The 19,112-nt window shown below is 41.9% G+C and overlaps 1 protein-coding gene across 2 annotated transcripts in view; it reads right to left on the minus strand.

The window, feature by feature from the left end:
• Positions 1-19,112, minus strand: part of ORMDL1 (ORMDL sphingolipid biosynthesis regulator 1) — a 171,149-nt gene that overhangs the window by 101,744 nt on the left and 50,293 nt on the right. For both annotated transcript variants that reach the window (XM_078680373.1, XM_078680375.1), the window contains exon 3: positions 8,644-8,795. In XM_078680373.1, the coding sequence (XP_078536499.1) occupies positions 8,644-8,795 (152 nt within the window). The remainder of the gene's footprint in view (positions 1-8,643; positions 8,796-19,112) is intronic.

Raw genomic sequence — 19,112 nt, forward strand, 5'->3', positions numbered from 1 at the left:
ATATATAAAATTTTTTGAACCTAAATTACTCAAAATCCACTGGAGCACATATCTTGAGACATAACAAAGGCACATCGGGCTACCAGTCCCTACAATTTTGCCAAGTTTGGTGAAAATCCATTCAGCCGTTCGAGCTAAAAGTGCGACCGACCGCCCTATGGAAATTAACATGGGGAAAACACGTTTTGGGACCCCCCCTTTTATCTCGGCCCCCGCTTGACGGATCCCCCCCCAAACTTTCAGGGAAGGACCGGAGCACCGCGAGGCAAAGTTGCTGAAAAATTCAGGCAGATTCCTCAACCGGCGCCAAAGTTATTCCCAATAGAATGTTGCGATTTCCCTATGGAAATCAATCCTAACTGTATGATATATGGATATATATATATATATATATATATATATATATATATATATATATATATATATATATATATATATATCTATATCTATATATATCTATATCAGTAATCCACTCTTCACGCTGCTTGCCGCGCGGCGTCCCGCTTTTCACGATAAAAGAGAAACGGACTCCAAAGTTTTCTTCTGCAGCCGCAGGTAAAGTTTATTTTACATGATAATTATATGTGCATATTCCGAATAAAAACCCAAACGCGTTTCGGCGTTCTCAGACGCCTTGCTCGCTGGTGATTAGTGTCAGTATCCCGCCCCATATTTAAACTGAGGCTGACCCCGTGATTGATGACCCGTGCATGATAGACATGGAAGAAATATTCATATTACATCGTTTAACTGCTTTGTATCCCAATAGAAAAAAACATTTTTTTGGGATACAATAACTTTGTTGTTAATCTCGAAATATACTCGTAGTGCTCCGTAATTAACATGAAATAAATTATCAACCATATTGACTGTATTTTGGCAGTCATATTACTATCGAGTAGAAATTCTCCTCTGATATCTGCTTTATCTTGAAACAATGGTTTATAATTCATAAAGTTCCTATTATGACATTTATGGTTCACTGAATACTAAGATTTCAAGAGTAATGCAGTTTCAAATGACATTTGATAGTCTTCCACATTTTGAAAAAAGAATCATTTTCCGGTCATGTCACCCCTAAGTGATTGTGCATGAAAATTAAAATTAAATGAACTATGCAAATGGTTAAATAAAGCCTCTCAGCCGCGAGCTTAGTTATACAAAACCATTAGCTAGGTGATAAGTTGGGATAAGGGTACTAGGGATAGAGGCGCATGATCAGCTTTTACTCATGGAGAAAAACAATTTTAACTGTACAAATACACAGACAAAAATGAGCACTAGTGGGTATAATTCAGTACTAGAGAGAGAGCACTATTCATGCTTAGATGTTGAGCTACATTATTCTGAACTGTTGATATCTAAGGTTTAGTTTATATGATGTCGGCTGTCCTTTATATGGTGTCCGGTTCCCTATTTATAGAATGACAATTTATGTCAGTGACTCGCATTGTTATCTTGAGTTTCAGAGTCTGTGGTGGATTTCACCATTGCATCATTGTCTGCAATCCACCTGTAGTTCTCATAAAAGAACTATATTTAGGATAAAGACTATACAGATAACAGGATTTTAATGTACGGAGTCTCACGAATTCCTTTAATGTAAATGTAAATGTAGTATACTTGTAAAGCGCACAGCTGCCCCAGCAACGGGGCGTCCCGGCGCTGTATAACTCTGGGGAACCCATCCTGGCTTTCCCTGTGGGATGGTCCCTTGCTGGGTGTCCCCAAGGGGGAGCCAGGCATCCCCGGAATTGGTGGGGCCGTTGTGGAGATTAGGCAAGCTAATGCCCAGAGTTGCCGAGTGGAACCCCTGATTAGAGTAAGCACCGAAGCGAGAATTATCGAGTCCGCTGACCAAGGTCCACGACCCTGCCGCGTCGGGAACTGAACCCTGGTCCCGGGCTGACTTCTGCTCTCAGGCCTGCCGCCTCTAACCAGTGAGCCACACTACTCCACTACAATCAATATACATCAATATTTTACTTGTACATTTTAATATATTGATATAATGGAACCAAACTGTCAGCCTAGCTTTTAAACCTTATTGGGATATCTTACAGAAAGTGGAATAAATCTTCACAGATGTTGAGTCCTTTGGGGCTCTTGCTGTCTAGCTCGATTATGTATCTGGTTTCGAGTTGGCGAAGTAGTTTCTCCCTATCTCCACCTCTCTTGTTACCAGGTACATGATCGATTACAAAGTAGGAAAGCACATTTAAGTTGTTCTCATGTTCTGCCTTGACATGACGGGCCACCGGATATGAGGGGTCCGAGTTAACGGTCGCCCTCAGATGTTGGAGGATTCTAGTTTGCACTGGTTTTATCGTGCTTCCAACATATCTCAGTCCACACTCGCACTTCAGAATATATACTGCATATTCTGTCCTGCAGTTAAAGTTGCCTTTTATCTTTATGGGCTGGTCAGAGTATGCATTGGTGTACGTGGATGTATTCACTCCAAATTTACACGCTCTGCATGTGGAACATTTAAAAAATCCATTTCTGGAGGGGAGCCAGTTTTTGTTCCAGGTCTCAGGGCTGGTTTTTACCAGTTCAGATTTCATGGAATATGCTTTCCGAAATGTAAATTTTGTTTTTTGGTTGTAGATCTCTCTCAAGATACCATCCGTCATTACTATGGGCCACTCTTTACTCATTATTCTCCTGATTATGTTGGATTGTCTACTGTATGTTGTGATAAATCTACATGTTTTGTTTGGATTTTCAGTGTTAGGAGCCTCTATTTGTGACATTTGGTTCACTTTCTTCTGCAATAGGCTTTCCCTAGGGATCAGCGAGACCTTGTGGAGGGCATTACACAACAATTTCTCTTTATAACCCCTTTCTAATAGTTCATGTTTAATTTGGGAAAGTGCATTGTCACATAGACTGTCTGTGCTGCATGATCTTTTCACTCTTAGAAATTCACCATAAGGTAAGCTTGTGATTGTGTGCTTGGGGTGAAAACTATTCGCATGGAGCAGGGTGTTCCCTGCATATGGTTTTTTTTAAAAATGCAGGTTTCTATCCTCCCATTTTGAATGGTGATTTCTATATCCAAAAAACTGATTTTAGAGGTATTAATGTGGTGTGTAAATTGTAGATTACATTGATCTTGTCCACAAAGAGAAGTGCTTCCTCCTCTGTGCCATTCCATACTATAAATAGGTCGTCAATGAATCTCTACATACGCACCACTTGTTGGTCAAAGATACTTTTGTGTTCCCTTTTGAGGACATGCTCCTCCCACCAGCCCACGTGTAAACACGCGTAGCTGGGGGAGAAGCATGCCCCCATTGCTACACCCTGTTTTTGTCTAAAGATTTTACCATCATACAGAAATCGATTGTTGAAAAGACACCAATTAATCATTGTGAGTAACATTTTGTTATGACCGTAGAGTTCTATGTTTCGTTGACTTAGATAGTATTCAACTGCTGTTAATCCTTCATTGTGCCGTATGCAGGTATAAAGTGATTTGATGTCTAGAGTCATCAACAGATAATTATCAGACCATTCAAGTTCATTTAATTTTACCAGGAAGTCTCTAGAATCCTGTATAAAAGTGGGTAAGTTTTTCACAAAGTCTTGTAGGAAATAATCCACATATTTTGAGGTATTTTCAAACATGCTATTTTGTGCTGAAATTATCGGTCTGCCCTGTAGTGGGTCCAATCCTTTATGGACCTTTGGAATCAGGTAGAATGTAGGCAGCTTTGGATGTGTGTTGAGAAGGAATTTACCTTCTTCTTTAGAAATTAGGCCCTCTCTTGTCCATTTGTTCACATCTTTCTTGAACAGTTCATTCGCTTTGAGGACCTCTGTATATATATATATATACAAAATCTGACACGTTTCGGGCGGTTGCCTTTGCTCACAGATAGCCAGATCTTGGTCCACCATTTACATAAAAAATATATATGCTTAGTGTACACCACGTGTTAAAATGAACATAAAATAATTGAGCACAAGCTGCTTGACAAACATTGATTAGTCTGTTTTCTAACTAGTCATTCAACATACACTGATCTTGAAACAAATATAGCCAAGAAAAAGCATATTAAATACACGAAAGACAATTTGTGTGCATAAATGCAAACCATCGTGACGATCGACTTTTCACATAGGGACAGAGCAATGAAGACAAACAATGTATTTGCATCTTCCAATTCCTGTGCTAATACAAGAACTATGGGCAATAAATATGTGCGTATAGAATAATAGTAGATATTCTGGGCAACTGTGCAAATATAACGCAAATTCATGTCCAAATACTGCAAATAAATATGTGCAAAATAGAGCAAACATTTATCAAAAATATGTGCAAAATATGCAATTTGTATATCCATGTACAAATACCGCTATGATCGGTTGTGCAAATCATGCAAAATCTGTAAACATGTCCATCAAATATGTGCAAATTACACAAACTTCTAACCAACATTTTTTGTATTAATTAATCATTGCTATATTTTAGAAAAAACAACCAACTGATCCATTCTTAAATTATGTGAAAATACTGTTACTATGACCTTATAAAAAATGATATAAATCCTCTGTAGTGTTTAATTCATTGGGGAATTTACTAATTGTAAAATTGTTCTGGATTCCATCCTTCTCAGCATCTTTTCTCTGTCCCCTCCCCTGCGTGGTTTAGGGATTGCCGCTAATACGTAGTACTTCAAACACTGCAAATCATTATTGTGTACTTGCTTGAAGTGCCTGGCAACCGGATACGAGCGGTCGTTATTTACGATTGCCCGAAGATGCTGGAGGATTCTGACATGCATCTGCAGCTTGGTGCTGCCCTCATACCTCAAGCCGCAGGTGCAGGTCAGAATGCATACTTCATATTCAGTTCTACAGTTGTAATTCCCCTTGATGTTTATCATTTCCGGACTGAATGGTGTGGCATACTGTGTGGTGTTTGTTCCAAACCTGCAAGCCCTGCAGCTGGAACATTTAACAAACCCCGGCCGGGGTTGGAACCACATTTGATCTTTGCTCAGTACTGGGAAACTTTGGATAATTTGGGCTCTCATTGAGGGTACTTTCCGATAAGTAATCGTCGGAGTGGAGGGGAGCCTTGAAGCTAGAACCCCATTGGTTAACAGTATGGGCCATCTTTGTGTTATAATGGCTCTAATCTTCCTTTCTTGACGATTATAGGTAGTCACAAACCTGGGGGCGGATTCATTGTCTTTAGCCACAGGATCTATGCTTTTCACTTCTTTTTCTCTTAACAAAGAATCCCTGGGCTTGGCATGCATTTTGTTGATTGCCTGATTCAAGATGACATCTTTGTACCCTCTCTGTCTTAATCTCTAGAGTGCTTGAGTCGTGCAGATAGCTAAATCTTCCTCAGTACTGCAGATGCGTTTGAGCTTGAACAGCTCACCATACGGGATATTGTTGAGGACATGTTTTGGGGGAGCACTGCTGGAATGTAATATGGAATATGTAATACGGAATTGTCCGCATGTCTTTTCTTGTGAAGGGTAGTTGCTATTTGTCCCTCACGAATAAATATGTTGATATCTAAAAAGTCTACTTGTTGTCCATTGATGTTCCATGTTAATTTAAAATTTTCGTTATTCACATTAATCTTATTGACAAATTCAATAGCACTTTGTTCATCTCCCCTCCATATAATAAACACGTTGATGTATCGCATCCATTTTAAAACATGATTAGTACAAATAGAATTGTAAGATGCGCCTAAGGACCTGCTCCTCCCACCAGCTCACGTGCAAGTACGCGTAACTGGGAGAGAAGCAGGCCCCCATCGCCACACCTCTCTTCTGTAAAGTACTTCATTGCCAAACAGAAAATAATTATTATTGAGACCTGGCTTGGCAGTTCGGGCTGGACTGTTCCCAAGAGGCACATGGTCAGACTGATTTGCATATGGTCATGTCTGAACTGGGGTGGTGTGATGAGAAAAATAACGATGGATTAAACCCAAGTCTATGACTGGGGGTGAATGTTTTGCCATTATGCAACATTCCGTCCATCAATTGTTTTTGCATTTGTCACCCCGAGTGGGACGGGAATACTCAGACGTGAGTCGCGTGCTCTCCATGCCACTGGAATCAAGCTATCCTGGCTGATGATGGCTGATAGCCAGATACAGGTCCTAGGATGCTTGATTCCGGTCCAGGAAAGATATGGCTTGGCAGTTCGGGCTGGACTGTTCCCATGAGGCACAGGGTCAGACTGATTTGCATATGGCCATGTCTGAACTGGGGTGGTGTGGTGAGCAAAATAACGATGAATTAAACCGAGATCTGTGACTGGGGGTGAATGTTTTGCCATTGTGCAATATTCCGTCAATCACTTGTTGTTTTTGCATTTGCCCATGGTTTGGAGACTCCTCCACGACTGTGGGGCCTCAGCCACGAGGGCAGAGGCCCTTTGTGAATCTGGCCCTAGAAGTTGTTTGTTTTTTTGGGACACCCAACTTCTCTTTTTTAGCTCAGATCAAAAAAAGTATGTTACAGCTGTATGTTCTACCCGAGAATGATCAGGAAAATCATTCATCCTCTTTTTCCTAACCACCGCCAAAAATGGTCATTCAAGCTACTAAGCTTTCCCAGCTTGATTTGCCAATTCCATCTTTTCGAGTCTTTCGAAATACTTGCTTCATCGTCTTCAATTAGTTCCGAATTCAGCAGGCAGGTGTCTTCTCAGGCTTCCCTGCCATTCACACATTACAGATGGTCTGAGTCAGTTACACTATTGAGGAAGACTACCAATGTAGGGCTCTCTGTTTTTTGTCACAGGGCTTTCATTAGCAGGTTACAACCTATTAGCAGAATAAGCTTATGCCTTTGCCTTCTCATACTCTTCTCTCTTCTGCCATGCTCAGTCTTTACATTGCCAAAATGTGTGAAGGAGCTGGAATCTTTCTCTGTCGCTCCGCCATGAATCCACCCATATCTTCTATAAACAACTTGCAGTTTTTTTTTCTCCATATTCTTCTTTTGTCTATGTGAATGGATCTCTTGGTGGTCTTTTTTTCAACACCAAGACAACCTTTGGGGTACCGTGTGCTTACAAGTGGATATCACCATCATCAAGTAATGCGGCACATTCCACTCTTGCATGCACACATAATGTGGCACATGGCACAAACATTTGACATTTTGTGACAAGTCAGATGACAAGAGCAGGTGTCTCCCAACTCTCTTGGACAGCAGTTAAGAGAACACAGCAGATGTGATGATAATAAACTGTATGACTTTTCACCACAAGTTAGGCATTACTAAAAGAGAGGATTTGCAGGAAATGTGGACCAAAGCAACATTTCAAGTACAGTGCATACCCGCAAAACTGGGACATTTATATTTTTTGGATTTGGAGAAAACTGTTGGTAAAACTGCATAGATGTTAAAAACACAAACACAGGACTAGCCAAGAACCAACCTGCTAGTAACGAAAGTCAGTAAGAGGAGGAAGGAATGGAAGAGACCCAAGTTATTGTAGCTTCCATACATAGCAGCCCCTTCTTCAGGTAATGCTAAATGGCTGAAAATACTCCAAAGTTTGGAAGAGCAAACTAAGGTCTCCACTCAGATAAAATGTGAGTGACACAACGTGCCTATTAGCTATTTGGAATTAAGAAGGAACAGACCCACATTGCTGCACGGGTAAGAAATCCCCAAGTCAAAGAAAATAGAAGAAAAGAATCTGCCATCTAAGGAAAAACAATCCCCAACTGGTGTGAAACAGAAATGTAAACATATAGCCTAAATGAGATTTGCAGGTTTAGGGAACTAAGACACCTCCAACTCTATTTATGTTTTTAAATACACTTTGAGTACAGGCTAAGATGTCCGATGGATTAAAACAATAATTATTCAAGATTAGGGGAATCTTAGAAACATTGGAAGTGAAAAGAACAGTCAAATGGAGAAGGAGTTATTTGAGACTCTTGAGAGTTTGAAAGGCAGCATGGATTAAGAGCAAAGAAGAGTATTACTATGACATCGTACAACCCCAATGACCCTTTCACGTTCATTCAGGTTGCTACAGTGCATGCTTTTCTAAGCATCTTAACTCTCATCCAGGCGTCGCTTCTGAGAACTACGTCCACACCACAATTTCTATGGCTCGATCGTTCTTTGACCAGGAACTCTCTTATTTTATTGTGAAAGGCATTAACTTACTATACCACAGCTGCTGTTTTAATATTTCTCTAAGCAAACCAGACATAGAAAGGTTTTATCGAAAGCACTTGAAAAAGGATTTGTGATTTTGTGCTATGAGATCCGGAGTGCAGCATCAACCAGTGCATTCCTTCCTACCTAGAAAATGCAGTAATCAGTGGGGAAGGAGTTGGGTCTCAAATCCTTTGCTTACAGCCAATAGCACACTATTTGTACAGTAAGAGCTTGCTATTCAGACTTTGACAAAGGAAAAAAGATTTTTATCACCCATTTTTGAAAAAGCTTTAGGTTTGGAAACAAACTGGAAAAGGGAAAAGGGCTCATAAAAATAATTAACATCAACTCTTAGTGTTAGTATGGAGATTCCACGCACGTGCATCAAGAGAACAACTTGCATACGTAAACCAATATGACAAATTGATTCAGCAGACCAAATTCCAAACAAATACATGCCTGTTAGTTAATCACTTACAATATTATTGGGGAGATTGTAAAGAATTTTCTTGAAGATGTGAACTGCACTCCATAATCTAGTTGCTCCCAGTGAGTCAGCAGCCTGGCTTTACCTTGATCTGGTGTTTCAAATGGTGTTCCTTTTACTGCGTGTAAAAAAACATACATTCCCTGCAACCAAAGGTGAAGGAAGGGGTTTGATAAATTAGTAAACAGGTTTCTTGGCAAACCCAATTTACGATAAAGAAAGCACTGCATTTTAATGGAAGAGTAGATTTTACATAGAAACAAAAAAAAACTCCTGCCATTTAAACACTTACAATAGTCAACTAAACTCCCTCTTGACATCCATTCCTGATAAAGTAGAACATTTATACTAGTTCTAATAAACTGTTGGATTCAGAAGAACAAAGATGGCAATGCACCTCTCCGTTACTCAAATTGTAGAAAGTGCCTACCAGTTTGCATAGTTTCTACATTTCATTGATTTTTGGCACAGACAGAAGACATCAAAAGCAAAATACAGTAGTGTATGATGAGGAAGGAAGAGGCGGCACTAGAGTGGCAAGATGATTTACTGTACCACTTCTAGTCACCTCCATCTCTTCGGCAAAAAAGGACTGCTACTATATGTACCTTTTTTATTGTGCACATTATATATTGTTTTCTTGAAACTAGATAGTGTTAGAAATGGGGTCTCTAGTTGGCAGAGGTAGGTACTTTTGTCCAAATAGGGACCCTTGCTTCTGGTCAAGGTAAGGGAGATATACTTCTAAAATAACCTCTGCTCACCCCCTTGGGAGCTTGGCACGACCAGACAGGTTTATCTCAGAGACAGTGTCTAAAGCATTTGTGAACACATACAGTAAAACAGTGAACACACTACAAATGGACACCACATCAGTATAGAAAACTAATCTTTATCTAAACCAAAACAAGACCAAATGACAAAACTCCACAAAACAGTAATACAAATATGACTTTCAGATGGTAGAAATAGTTCAGTTCAAAGCAAATTGCAGATGCAACACTTTTCACACAGAGGACCTGGGATGCGTCACGCAAACAAACAAAACGGGCTGCAGGGAAGGGGATGGGTCGGATCCTTACACTCAGGGAAAGTGATATGTCGGTTACTTGCTACAGGGGAGGTGATGTGTCGGTTCCTTACTGCTGCGCAGCTGAGGTGATGCGTCAGTTCCTTACCGGAGAGGAGGTGATGCGTTGGTTTCTTACTGCGTGGGGAGGTGATGCGTCTGCTTCTTACTGCGTCCCCCAACGATGCGACAAACTTTGCGCCTCGATGCGACGATCTGTGACAATGCGTGGATTCTTCCAGCTCCCAGCGGATAACAGTCTCTAGAGGTCCAAAACAACCGTAGGCACATCTTTGCAGGTAAGAACTCCCAGCAAGGGAGTTATGGGGAACTAGTGGTGAAGTCTATGTGTCCCTGAGACTTCAGAACAGGTGGCAAATTCAGTTTCAAGCCCTTGTAGGTCTTCCTCAAGCAAGTGGACACAGCAAAGTCCTTTTCTCCTCTCCTTGGCAGCAAGTAGCCACTGCAGGCCAACCCCAGACAGCAAACAGCACAGGGGCAGTATTCCTCCTCAGCTTCTTCAGCTCTTCTCCTTGGCAAAGATTCCTCTTGATTTCCCAGAAGGGATCTAAAGGTCTGGGCCCCTCCTTTTATACATAAAAATCATTTGTTCGCTGAAGGCAGAGAGCGCCCGTACCTAGCCAAAACCACTTCTGTGGGGCACTTGGCAAGTGCACAACAACCTCCATTGTCAGTGTGAGCCCTAGCTCCAGACACACCACAGGGGGGAGCATCATTGTGGAAGGCAGGCACAGCCCTATTCAAGTGCAGGTGCTACTCCTCCAACCACTCCAAATGCAGGCCAGGCCTATTCAGCCCAGCCCTGACTCATCAGGTTCCCTGGAGCCACTGCTCCTCCCCAGCCCCTGACACTCCAAAGACGGACATGCAATACACAAACCTAGCAGAGGCATACTAGATGGCTAAGCAAGAAAATACATACTTTCTAAAAGTGTTTTTTCAAACACAGAAAGCAAAAATCACCCTCACTAAAAGATATATTTTAACAGTCTGAGTTCAGGTATATCAAACTTTATTTTCCTACCTCGTTCCCAGGGGTACTTATGTTTATAATATGCTATAAGCAAACTCCCAATTCTGTCCTATGGGAACAGGTAGCATTGCAATAGTGAAAAATAAAATTGGCAGTAATTCAATATTAGGACATGTCACAAACACCAGGGCCTGTCCTACCTTTCACCTACACTGCACCCTGCACACAGGGGTACCTTGGGCCTACCCTAGGGGTGACTGATATGTAAGAAAAGGGACGGTTAGGGCCTGGCAAGTGGTGCCCTTGCCAAGTCGACATGGCAATACTAGACTGCACACAGGCTCTGCAATGGCAGGCCAGAGTTAAATTTTTTTATACATTTTTTAGGCTGCTTCTGTGGGTGACACAATCAGTGCTGCAAGCCCACTAGCAGCATTTAATTTACAGGCCCTGGGCACACACAATGCACTGTACTAGGGTCTGACTAGTAAATCAAAGAGCCAATCATGGAAACACCAATCCATAACAACAATTTACAGGAAGAGCATATGCACTTTAGCACTGATCAGCCGTGGTAAATTGTCCAGAGTCATAAAATCACCACTAACAGGTCAGAAAAAATACAGGAGGAAGGCAAAAAGTCATGGGATGACCCTGTAAAATGGGCCAAGTCCAACCGATACATTGCACTTGTGGGAATTATTTTCTGATTATGATAATATGTGCATATAAATATGAATCCAATGCAATCATAATAAAACAGATATTTAGAAATACATTTTCATACCACGTGCTCAACGAGTCCTCGACTCCATCTTGGAAAAGATGGCTGCTGCGGGCTTATAATAAATCGGCATAGGTTTATATTCTCTCATTTGACAAAATGTGCACTGTTTGTCTTGTAAAGAAAATTCTGGTCAGAAAGAAATCCAGAGTAAGCCTTTGCTATATTCAAGGCTCTTCCTGCTTCTAATGCTAGCAGCAAAACATCTATGAGTCTTTCCACTGTTCATTGTAACACATTTGGTTTACAACCTCAGGTGACATTAGGTCAAAAGGGGCGAATCAATATTCATGTAGTGGGCTAGCGTTAATATAATGGCTTTATATGACATTTTATATTTCTGAATTGTGATTTGCTAACAAAAGGATATATTTGCTAATTCAATGCGGACTGCAGTTCTTCACTACATTCTATGATGAAATTCATTATAGACCCCTGAACTTGGGGGTGAGTCATATATTTTTGGTCCCTAGGTATGCGGTCATATGGCTGCATATTTTGGACTTCAGCTGTTTTCTTGATTTTGCTCATTATTGAATTAATTTGAATTACTGACAGCCTTTGTGGCATTGATTTCATATGTTCTACGATTGATTTATTGAACTGAGCTATATTTTGCGTTCTGTATCAAGGATTTAAATAAACATTAATGATTTTCTCTAAATTACTTATCTTCAATTCCCTTTTAGAGTCAACCCTTTCTTTCTCTCTTTTGACTGTATTTTTGCAAACTGTTTCTGAATCTTATCCTTAGAGACACCAAACCTCATCTATTATGGAGGTCAACACGTCCCTATCGCTGCACTTTAGGCGCCTCCATATGTAGATTATCAAAGTGATAGTGTCAGTGCAAGCACACGCCCCTCCCTGTCCCTCCGAGGACCCCACCACCTGGCTGCAAATGTGGGCACTGTGAGGGGTTGATGCTTTAGTGACCCCCCATCGGCTAAACGATATAGAGGACTAATCTCTCTCACACCGAGTGCATGTCTGAGCACCACGTCTATGTAGGCGGCTGCCTTTGGTCCCAGTGTAGAGACTAGTCCACAGGATAAGATGCAAACATATCTGTGAGTCCATAACATTGCAGATGCACGCTATGTGAATTCACATAATTGGGAAGACTTAATGAATCCATTACGTCGTGGAAATCTTCTCTCTTCGATTAGTGCTGGATATTTGCAAAATCCAAGCATGGGAACGTTGCACATGAATATACTGCAGACATGGAAATGTTTTGCATCAACTTATTTAGGACACTGGAATATCACATATCGGTATTCTGCACTAGAACAGACCATGGTTAAAAAGGTAAAAGTGTATTCACCTTTGGTGCGCACTGCAAGCAAGTCCTCCCCTCTCATCCTTGTCTTTATTTTTAATACGGAATATTTATGCTGCAGCAAGTCTGTCATCATCGCTTAAGCTAGGTTGTTGTTGTACCTTCTTGCCAGTGTAACTTAATCTGGTAGCAGTACAGAAAGAGATTGAGCACTGGCTCTCCTCTTTAATTTTGCTTGCCCTAGCAGTTCAGATACATTGCACAATATATTGCTGCTTAACTATAAGCCAGGAGATGCATGAAGGTTTACTGATAAAAATAAATGGAAGTGAAAGCACCCATTGTGATTGCATAAATGAGCAAAAGCCTTTGGGACCTCCAGAGAATTCCATTTTCAGAAAAACAGTGCTTTAACTTCACCAAAGGAAAACTAATAAAGTGTTATCCAGTGCTTTAATTGGGCAGGTATTGTCTGGTACCTAGAACTTCTGGCACCTAGTTGGTTGACTAATGTTGAGAAAGCGGGAAGGCACTTGATTGGTTGGGGAAAATCTAGCCTTGGGATTGAATAAGAAGCTTGCACGTCTTCATTGGCAGCTGCACCTCAAACAGCTTACGGGCAGTTTGTGGGTGAGGGGGGACAAAGGTGGGGTTCATGTGACACAATTACAGACATGCTTAGGTTTTACTGACCGACTTCCTGCCACTGTTATTATAGAAAGTCAGCACTCAGTCCTGCCGCAGAAGCAAGGTCTCGGTAACCCATGTGATAGGATCAGTGATGGTAAGATAATTCTTTCCCAAAAATGACTCATTCTGAAAGGACTCCACCCGGCACCAACTTCACCTCCTCACCTCATTTCCTCTTTACTGCTGGATGGCTCGGATTGGTCTCTGCAGCTCTCACCTGGACCGTCTCATTCTCAGGCTGTGCTGCTGCGAGTACAACTCCCAACTGCAGAAAACTACCATCACAGAAAATCTTGACTTAGCTTTAACTATCCGCACAAGGGGGAAGTTTGCACATCTACAGTCTGCATTATACCGTTTGGAAGGAGGAGGATAGTGTGTTCATGTGAAAAACTAAAAAGAATGCTGTACCTGTTCTGCGTGTGTGAAGGGCACTTGCACTCCTGATGCACATGTGGGCACACACTGTGTATTACTGAAACTTGATTTTTTTTATACACAAGAGCAAAAACTAATTTTGCGAATCCAGGCTATATTTCTTTCGTAATAAAACTCAACACAATGTGATAGTTTAACTGACAACTTATTTGTTGTACAAAATATAGACGGTAAAACTAGTTTCCACTTAACATTAAACTAATACTTACCAGGGAAAATACAATGGAACAAGGACAAAACACTCACCCACTATTAGCCTTACCCAGCACCAGAGACAAACCTATTAAATTCTGGTTGTAGTCTTCCCTGTACAGTGGACAATCCAACATTACAAAGCATACACCTTGCAATGAGTTGATCCACCATGGACAGAACATTCACTTGTTTGTACACCCCCACCACAACTGCTTGTAATCATTCAATTTTGTCCATCCTGTACGTCATAAATTTCTAAGCGGGTGCTCATTATTAAGATACACACAGTCCCGAGTACCCCAATAAATAATTAAATGTGGCCCACCCATCTAGATAATTCCAGTAATCTCTTCTAATGCCTGCATTTTAATTTGGAGTTTTATCTACGTTAAGCTGATCATGATGTACTTTTTGAAAATCACACCATGCAGGATACTGGCCAAAATCACCTCCCTCACATCGGATACCGTCCTGCTTAAAATAACTATATGGAAAGCTCCCACAGAACCTAATGGAACAAAGAGATTTTGTTTAAGAGACATGTCTTCAAACTTCTACACGCAGAAGAAAGTCTCTGCTTTTCAAGATCCTGAGAAAAGTCACATAGTATAGCCAAGGATGGACTATATATTTTTTTAATTTCATAAAGTTTTATCATGACCTGTGAGGGTATCAGAGCGCTTTACAGATGACTGGAAAATAAGAAAACACGAAGGCAAACAACAACATAATCATGAGCAATACAAACTGTGAATGCAAACAGGAAGGTAATTTCTCAAAGACAAGTAGATAGGACCATAGGCATGGTCCGACAAGTAATGTAAAGTAATGATCCTGGGAGCAGATCATGAATCAAATGATTGGAAATAAGAAATCAATCAAGTAAACAACAACGTAATCAAGAGTAGTAAAAGAAAGAGAACTGTGCAAGTTCACAACTTGAAGATGGTAATATTTCTAGGACATGTCTACTGGACATTAGGCAGTGACCGATAGTCTAGTACTAATCATGGCTGTAGATCAGGAGTCAAAATGTATGACCTAGGGCAGAAATGTGTTCATAAGTAGTCATTTAACTTCTGTTTTGAAAGATGAAGTTGAGAGAATCAGTCTGATTTCATGTGGTAGGGAATTCTAAATTCTCAGGACAAAACCAGAGAAGGCTTTGTTGCACGTTATCTTTTTATGGAATTTCGGTACCAAGGTGTTGGTGCTTCTCGCGGATCCGATACCCCAAGATAATTCTGGCTTTTGTGCCAAGTACCTATGGGTGCTGTAATGAAGGGCTTTATGGGTTGTGCAAGCAACTTTTTACTGTATCTTTAATTCATATAGGAGCTATTTTAAGGCTTTTAGATGTGGGTGATGCGTTTGTTTCTTTTTGTTCCTGAGATAAGTCTGGCAGCAGCATTGAAAGATGCCTTGGAGATGCCAACTTGAATCTAGGAAGGCCACAATGGGTTGCACTTCCATAGTCCAACCAGAGGATGACTAATGCTTGGACCGCTGATTTGAAGTCGTCATGAGGGAGGAAGGTTTTTAATTTCCTTAAAATGTTCATTTGGTAATTTTCTCCTTTGATGGTGGTACTGATGTGCTCCTGCATGTTCGAGTACTTTTCCTGTTCCCAGAGATCTTGTGGAATCAATAATGCATGGAGAGCAGTAAACAGTGGTTAGATGATGCATCCAAAGAGCTATCTTGGGCAAGTAGTTGGGTGGGAGGATTAGGGGGAATTCTGTTTTGATGGCCTCGAGTTTGAGGTGGTTGCGGGTTAGCCAATTTGGGTTTTTTAGCAGAGTTGTGTTGAGATTCCTAATATCTTCTGGAGAAGAGATTTTCAAGTATAATTGGGTGTTATCAGCATACATATGGTAATGAGTATTTGAGGGTTTCAAAATTACAGCTAGCTTCTCCATGAAATGATTGAAGAGGGTGTGTGATAGAGAGGACCCTTGTGGGACCCCTAGCGTGACCAGTGTTGCATTGCACAGGGACTGATTAACCTTTATTCTTTCAATTCGGTTGTGGAGAAACAAGATAAACCAATTTAGTACAGACCTTGAAAACCCCATCCTCCGTTGAAGTAAGTCTAGGAGACTGTCATGTTTAACCGTATTGAAGGCTGATGATAAGTCTAGGAGGATTAGAAGCCAGGATTCAAAAATGTTATCAAGTCGTCCACTATGTGCGTGAGAGCTGATTCAGTGCTGTGGCCTTGACGGAAGCCGAATTGGATTTGGTCAAGAAGTTGGAAATGTAATATATGGTTGTAAAGTTGGACCTGAACACATTTTTCAATGAATCTAGTTAAGGAAGCAATGTTGGAAATAGAGCAGAAGTTGTTTGAGTCCACGAGATCTGCAGTATTTTTTTTTTATAGAATAGTAGATACCGGTCCTACTTTTAGGCATTCCTGGATAGTGCCTTGATGAAGTGAAGCGTTTACTATCTTGGTCCTAAGTGGGAGTAAAGAGGATTTGATCTCCCTGAAGATACTTAATGGTAACAGGTCGCTGAAGTGTTTAAGCGCTGTAAGAATGTAGTGAATGTCGTTGTGGATGAAGGTTTTGGAAGTATTCCAGGCGGAGTTGTTTTTGGGGATGGCCCAGAGATACAAGGTGGATCAGCTAATCGTGAGAAGGGAGGCTGACAGTCAGAATAACCAGACGGTGTTCTCTTGCTATTCAATGGTCCTTTTCGATTGTTTCTGTCTTTCCCAGGAAGGTGGAAGCAAATTCTTCATAGTTTGGCAGCAGATTCGACCCATTGATTGCTGTCTTAGGTTGATTATTCGACTGTTATTTGACCAGTTCAAAGAGGTTTTTTTAACTCGGTTTTTGGCAAAGCCTAGTTGGGTTCTAAAGAAATTTACTTTCAAAGTTGTTATGCATTTATTATAGGTGTCCCTCACCGATCTTAGCAGGTTAAGTGCTTAGTGAACGGTGAGAATTTCCATGCTCGTTCAGCTCGGTTTAGATTGCATCTTACTGCGTTCAGGCTGTCACTGAACCACGGTTTTGAATCTTTTGTGGCTGTTATTTTTAGTTGCAAGGGAGAAATCGAGTCAAGAATGATTTTTGAGTATGGAAGTATTGTAGTGATTTGTAAGGATTGGACATCTATCATGTCTACATAGGTTGGCAGGGAGTTGTTGCTGTGGGAAGTCCGATCATTCAGATTTATATTCCGTAAGCTTTTCTTTTCCTCCATATTTTGGATTTCTTTAGTTGAGTCTTTTGGTGCCAACAGCATTTGTGATGAGGAAGGTGATACGATGATGATCTGTCCAGTCACAAGGGACAATAGTTGGATGTTATCCACAATGGCGATAAGATCCAAGGTCGCAGAATTGGGTCAGGTCGAAGTCGTCAAGAAAGGTTTTAAAGTTGTTCACTGCTGCGTCATTCAGGTAATTCCAGTGTAGGTTAAAGTCTCCAAGGAAGATCGGGGGAGCTTGATATCCAGCTTGGGTTGTGATGGCGTCCATGATCTGCTCAATTAATGGTATGGTGTCTCCTGGTAAGTGGTAGATCGAATGAAGTTTGCATAAGGGTCTGTTACTTTTTTTTAAACAAATTTTTATTAACTTTTCGTCAATCATCCTACAAACATTCAGCATTAGAGGACCACCATTGTCAGTGTGCCTTCCACTATCCCTCCTATGGATTGGCATAAACCCCTCGTGCTGCAACACCCAACTCCTTCCGAGGACATACACAGCTACATCCCTCAGGAGTCCGGCAACCCCAAGTAAGTGTGCAGGGCATTCCGTGCTTCCCTATCGGGTTCTTCGTTCCCTTCCGGCCCAAAACGCGGAAACCAGCACATGGGGTTCCAGTTGGCCCCATCTCCTGTGTGTTCCCCCGTGTTCCCCACCCCAGTCTCTAGTGCCTGACTCGCCGGCGCATCCGCCCCATCCCCCTCATCAGCCTCTACTGTTAACTGAAGGTCCGCCACCAGCGCGCCCTGGCCGCATCCAGCGCTTTGTCATTAGAAGTGCGTCTGGCTAATTGTAGTCTAAGAGTCCCTTCGCTACTCGCACATTGTTGGAAGCTCCCTCGCCATCTCAGAAAGCTGGGTCCCCCCCTGGACTTCCAGTGCATAGTGAGCTCTCTTTTGGCCATAATCAGCCCCAGGTCGATGAATTTGCTTGTGATTTTTGTGGCAGGTGTGTGCGGAAACCAAAGTAAAAGGCAAGTCCCCATGCTTACTTCAATCCGACGCCCTGTAACCCCATTCAGACATGTCATAACATCGGTCCAGTATGCACCCAGCCCTGCCCAAGACCAAGACCAAAACATATGACCAAAGTCAGCTCCTTGCGCGTTACAGCAAGGGCACATTGAATGAGCTCCCCCAAAGACATGCTGAATTTTGACCGGCGTCAAATAAGCCCTGTGCAGCGTAAAATATTGGACCAACTGAAACTGGACGTTGCGTGTGCCCTTCCAGGGCCTCCGCACGAGCTGTGGCCAGGTCACCTCCGGTATCGACTGGCCGAGGTCCTCTTTCCAGCGCGCCTTCAACCTATCCAGGTGGGAGTCCCTCCAGTGCCAATCTCCTGTATAAACAGGTGATAGCTTTGAAAGTGCCAGCGGCCATCGTGACGTATTGGCAGCCCAATGACGTGGGAGGTTCCACCAGGCCCATCTTCCAATGTTTCTGGATTCCCGACACCAAAGCAGTATGCAATAAAAAGTCACCCCTCGAGAAATCAAAGGCGCTCTGCAGCTCGTGAAATGGCAGCAGAACGCCATCCCTATATAGGTCCCCTATCATGTGGACCCCACGCTCCTCCCAGCCGGCCAGTGCTGACCAATCCCCGCCATACGGGATGGCAGTGCACAAGCCCAGAGGGATTCCGGGGCATATGGGATACGATTCCCGCCCGTTTCTGGCTACGCAGCCAGCATTGACGAATAGTACGCTCCTCGAGAGTGAGCTGGTCCAGCCGAAGCTTCTGCTGGAGCACTATAAAGGACGGGACATGGCGCTGAATATTCTG

This window comes from Lissotriton helveticus, chromosome 3_1 (assembly GCF_964261635.1).
Source record: "Lissotriton helveticus chromosome 3_1, aLisHel1.1, whole genome shotgun sequence".
In the NCBI taxonomy this organism is placed as follows: Eukaryota; Metazoa; Chordata; class Amphibia; order Caudata; family Salamandridae; genus Lissotriton; species Lissotriton helveticus.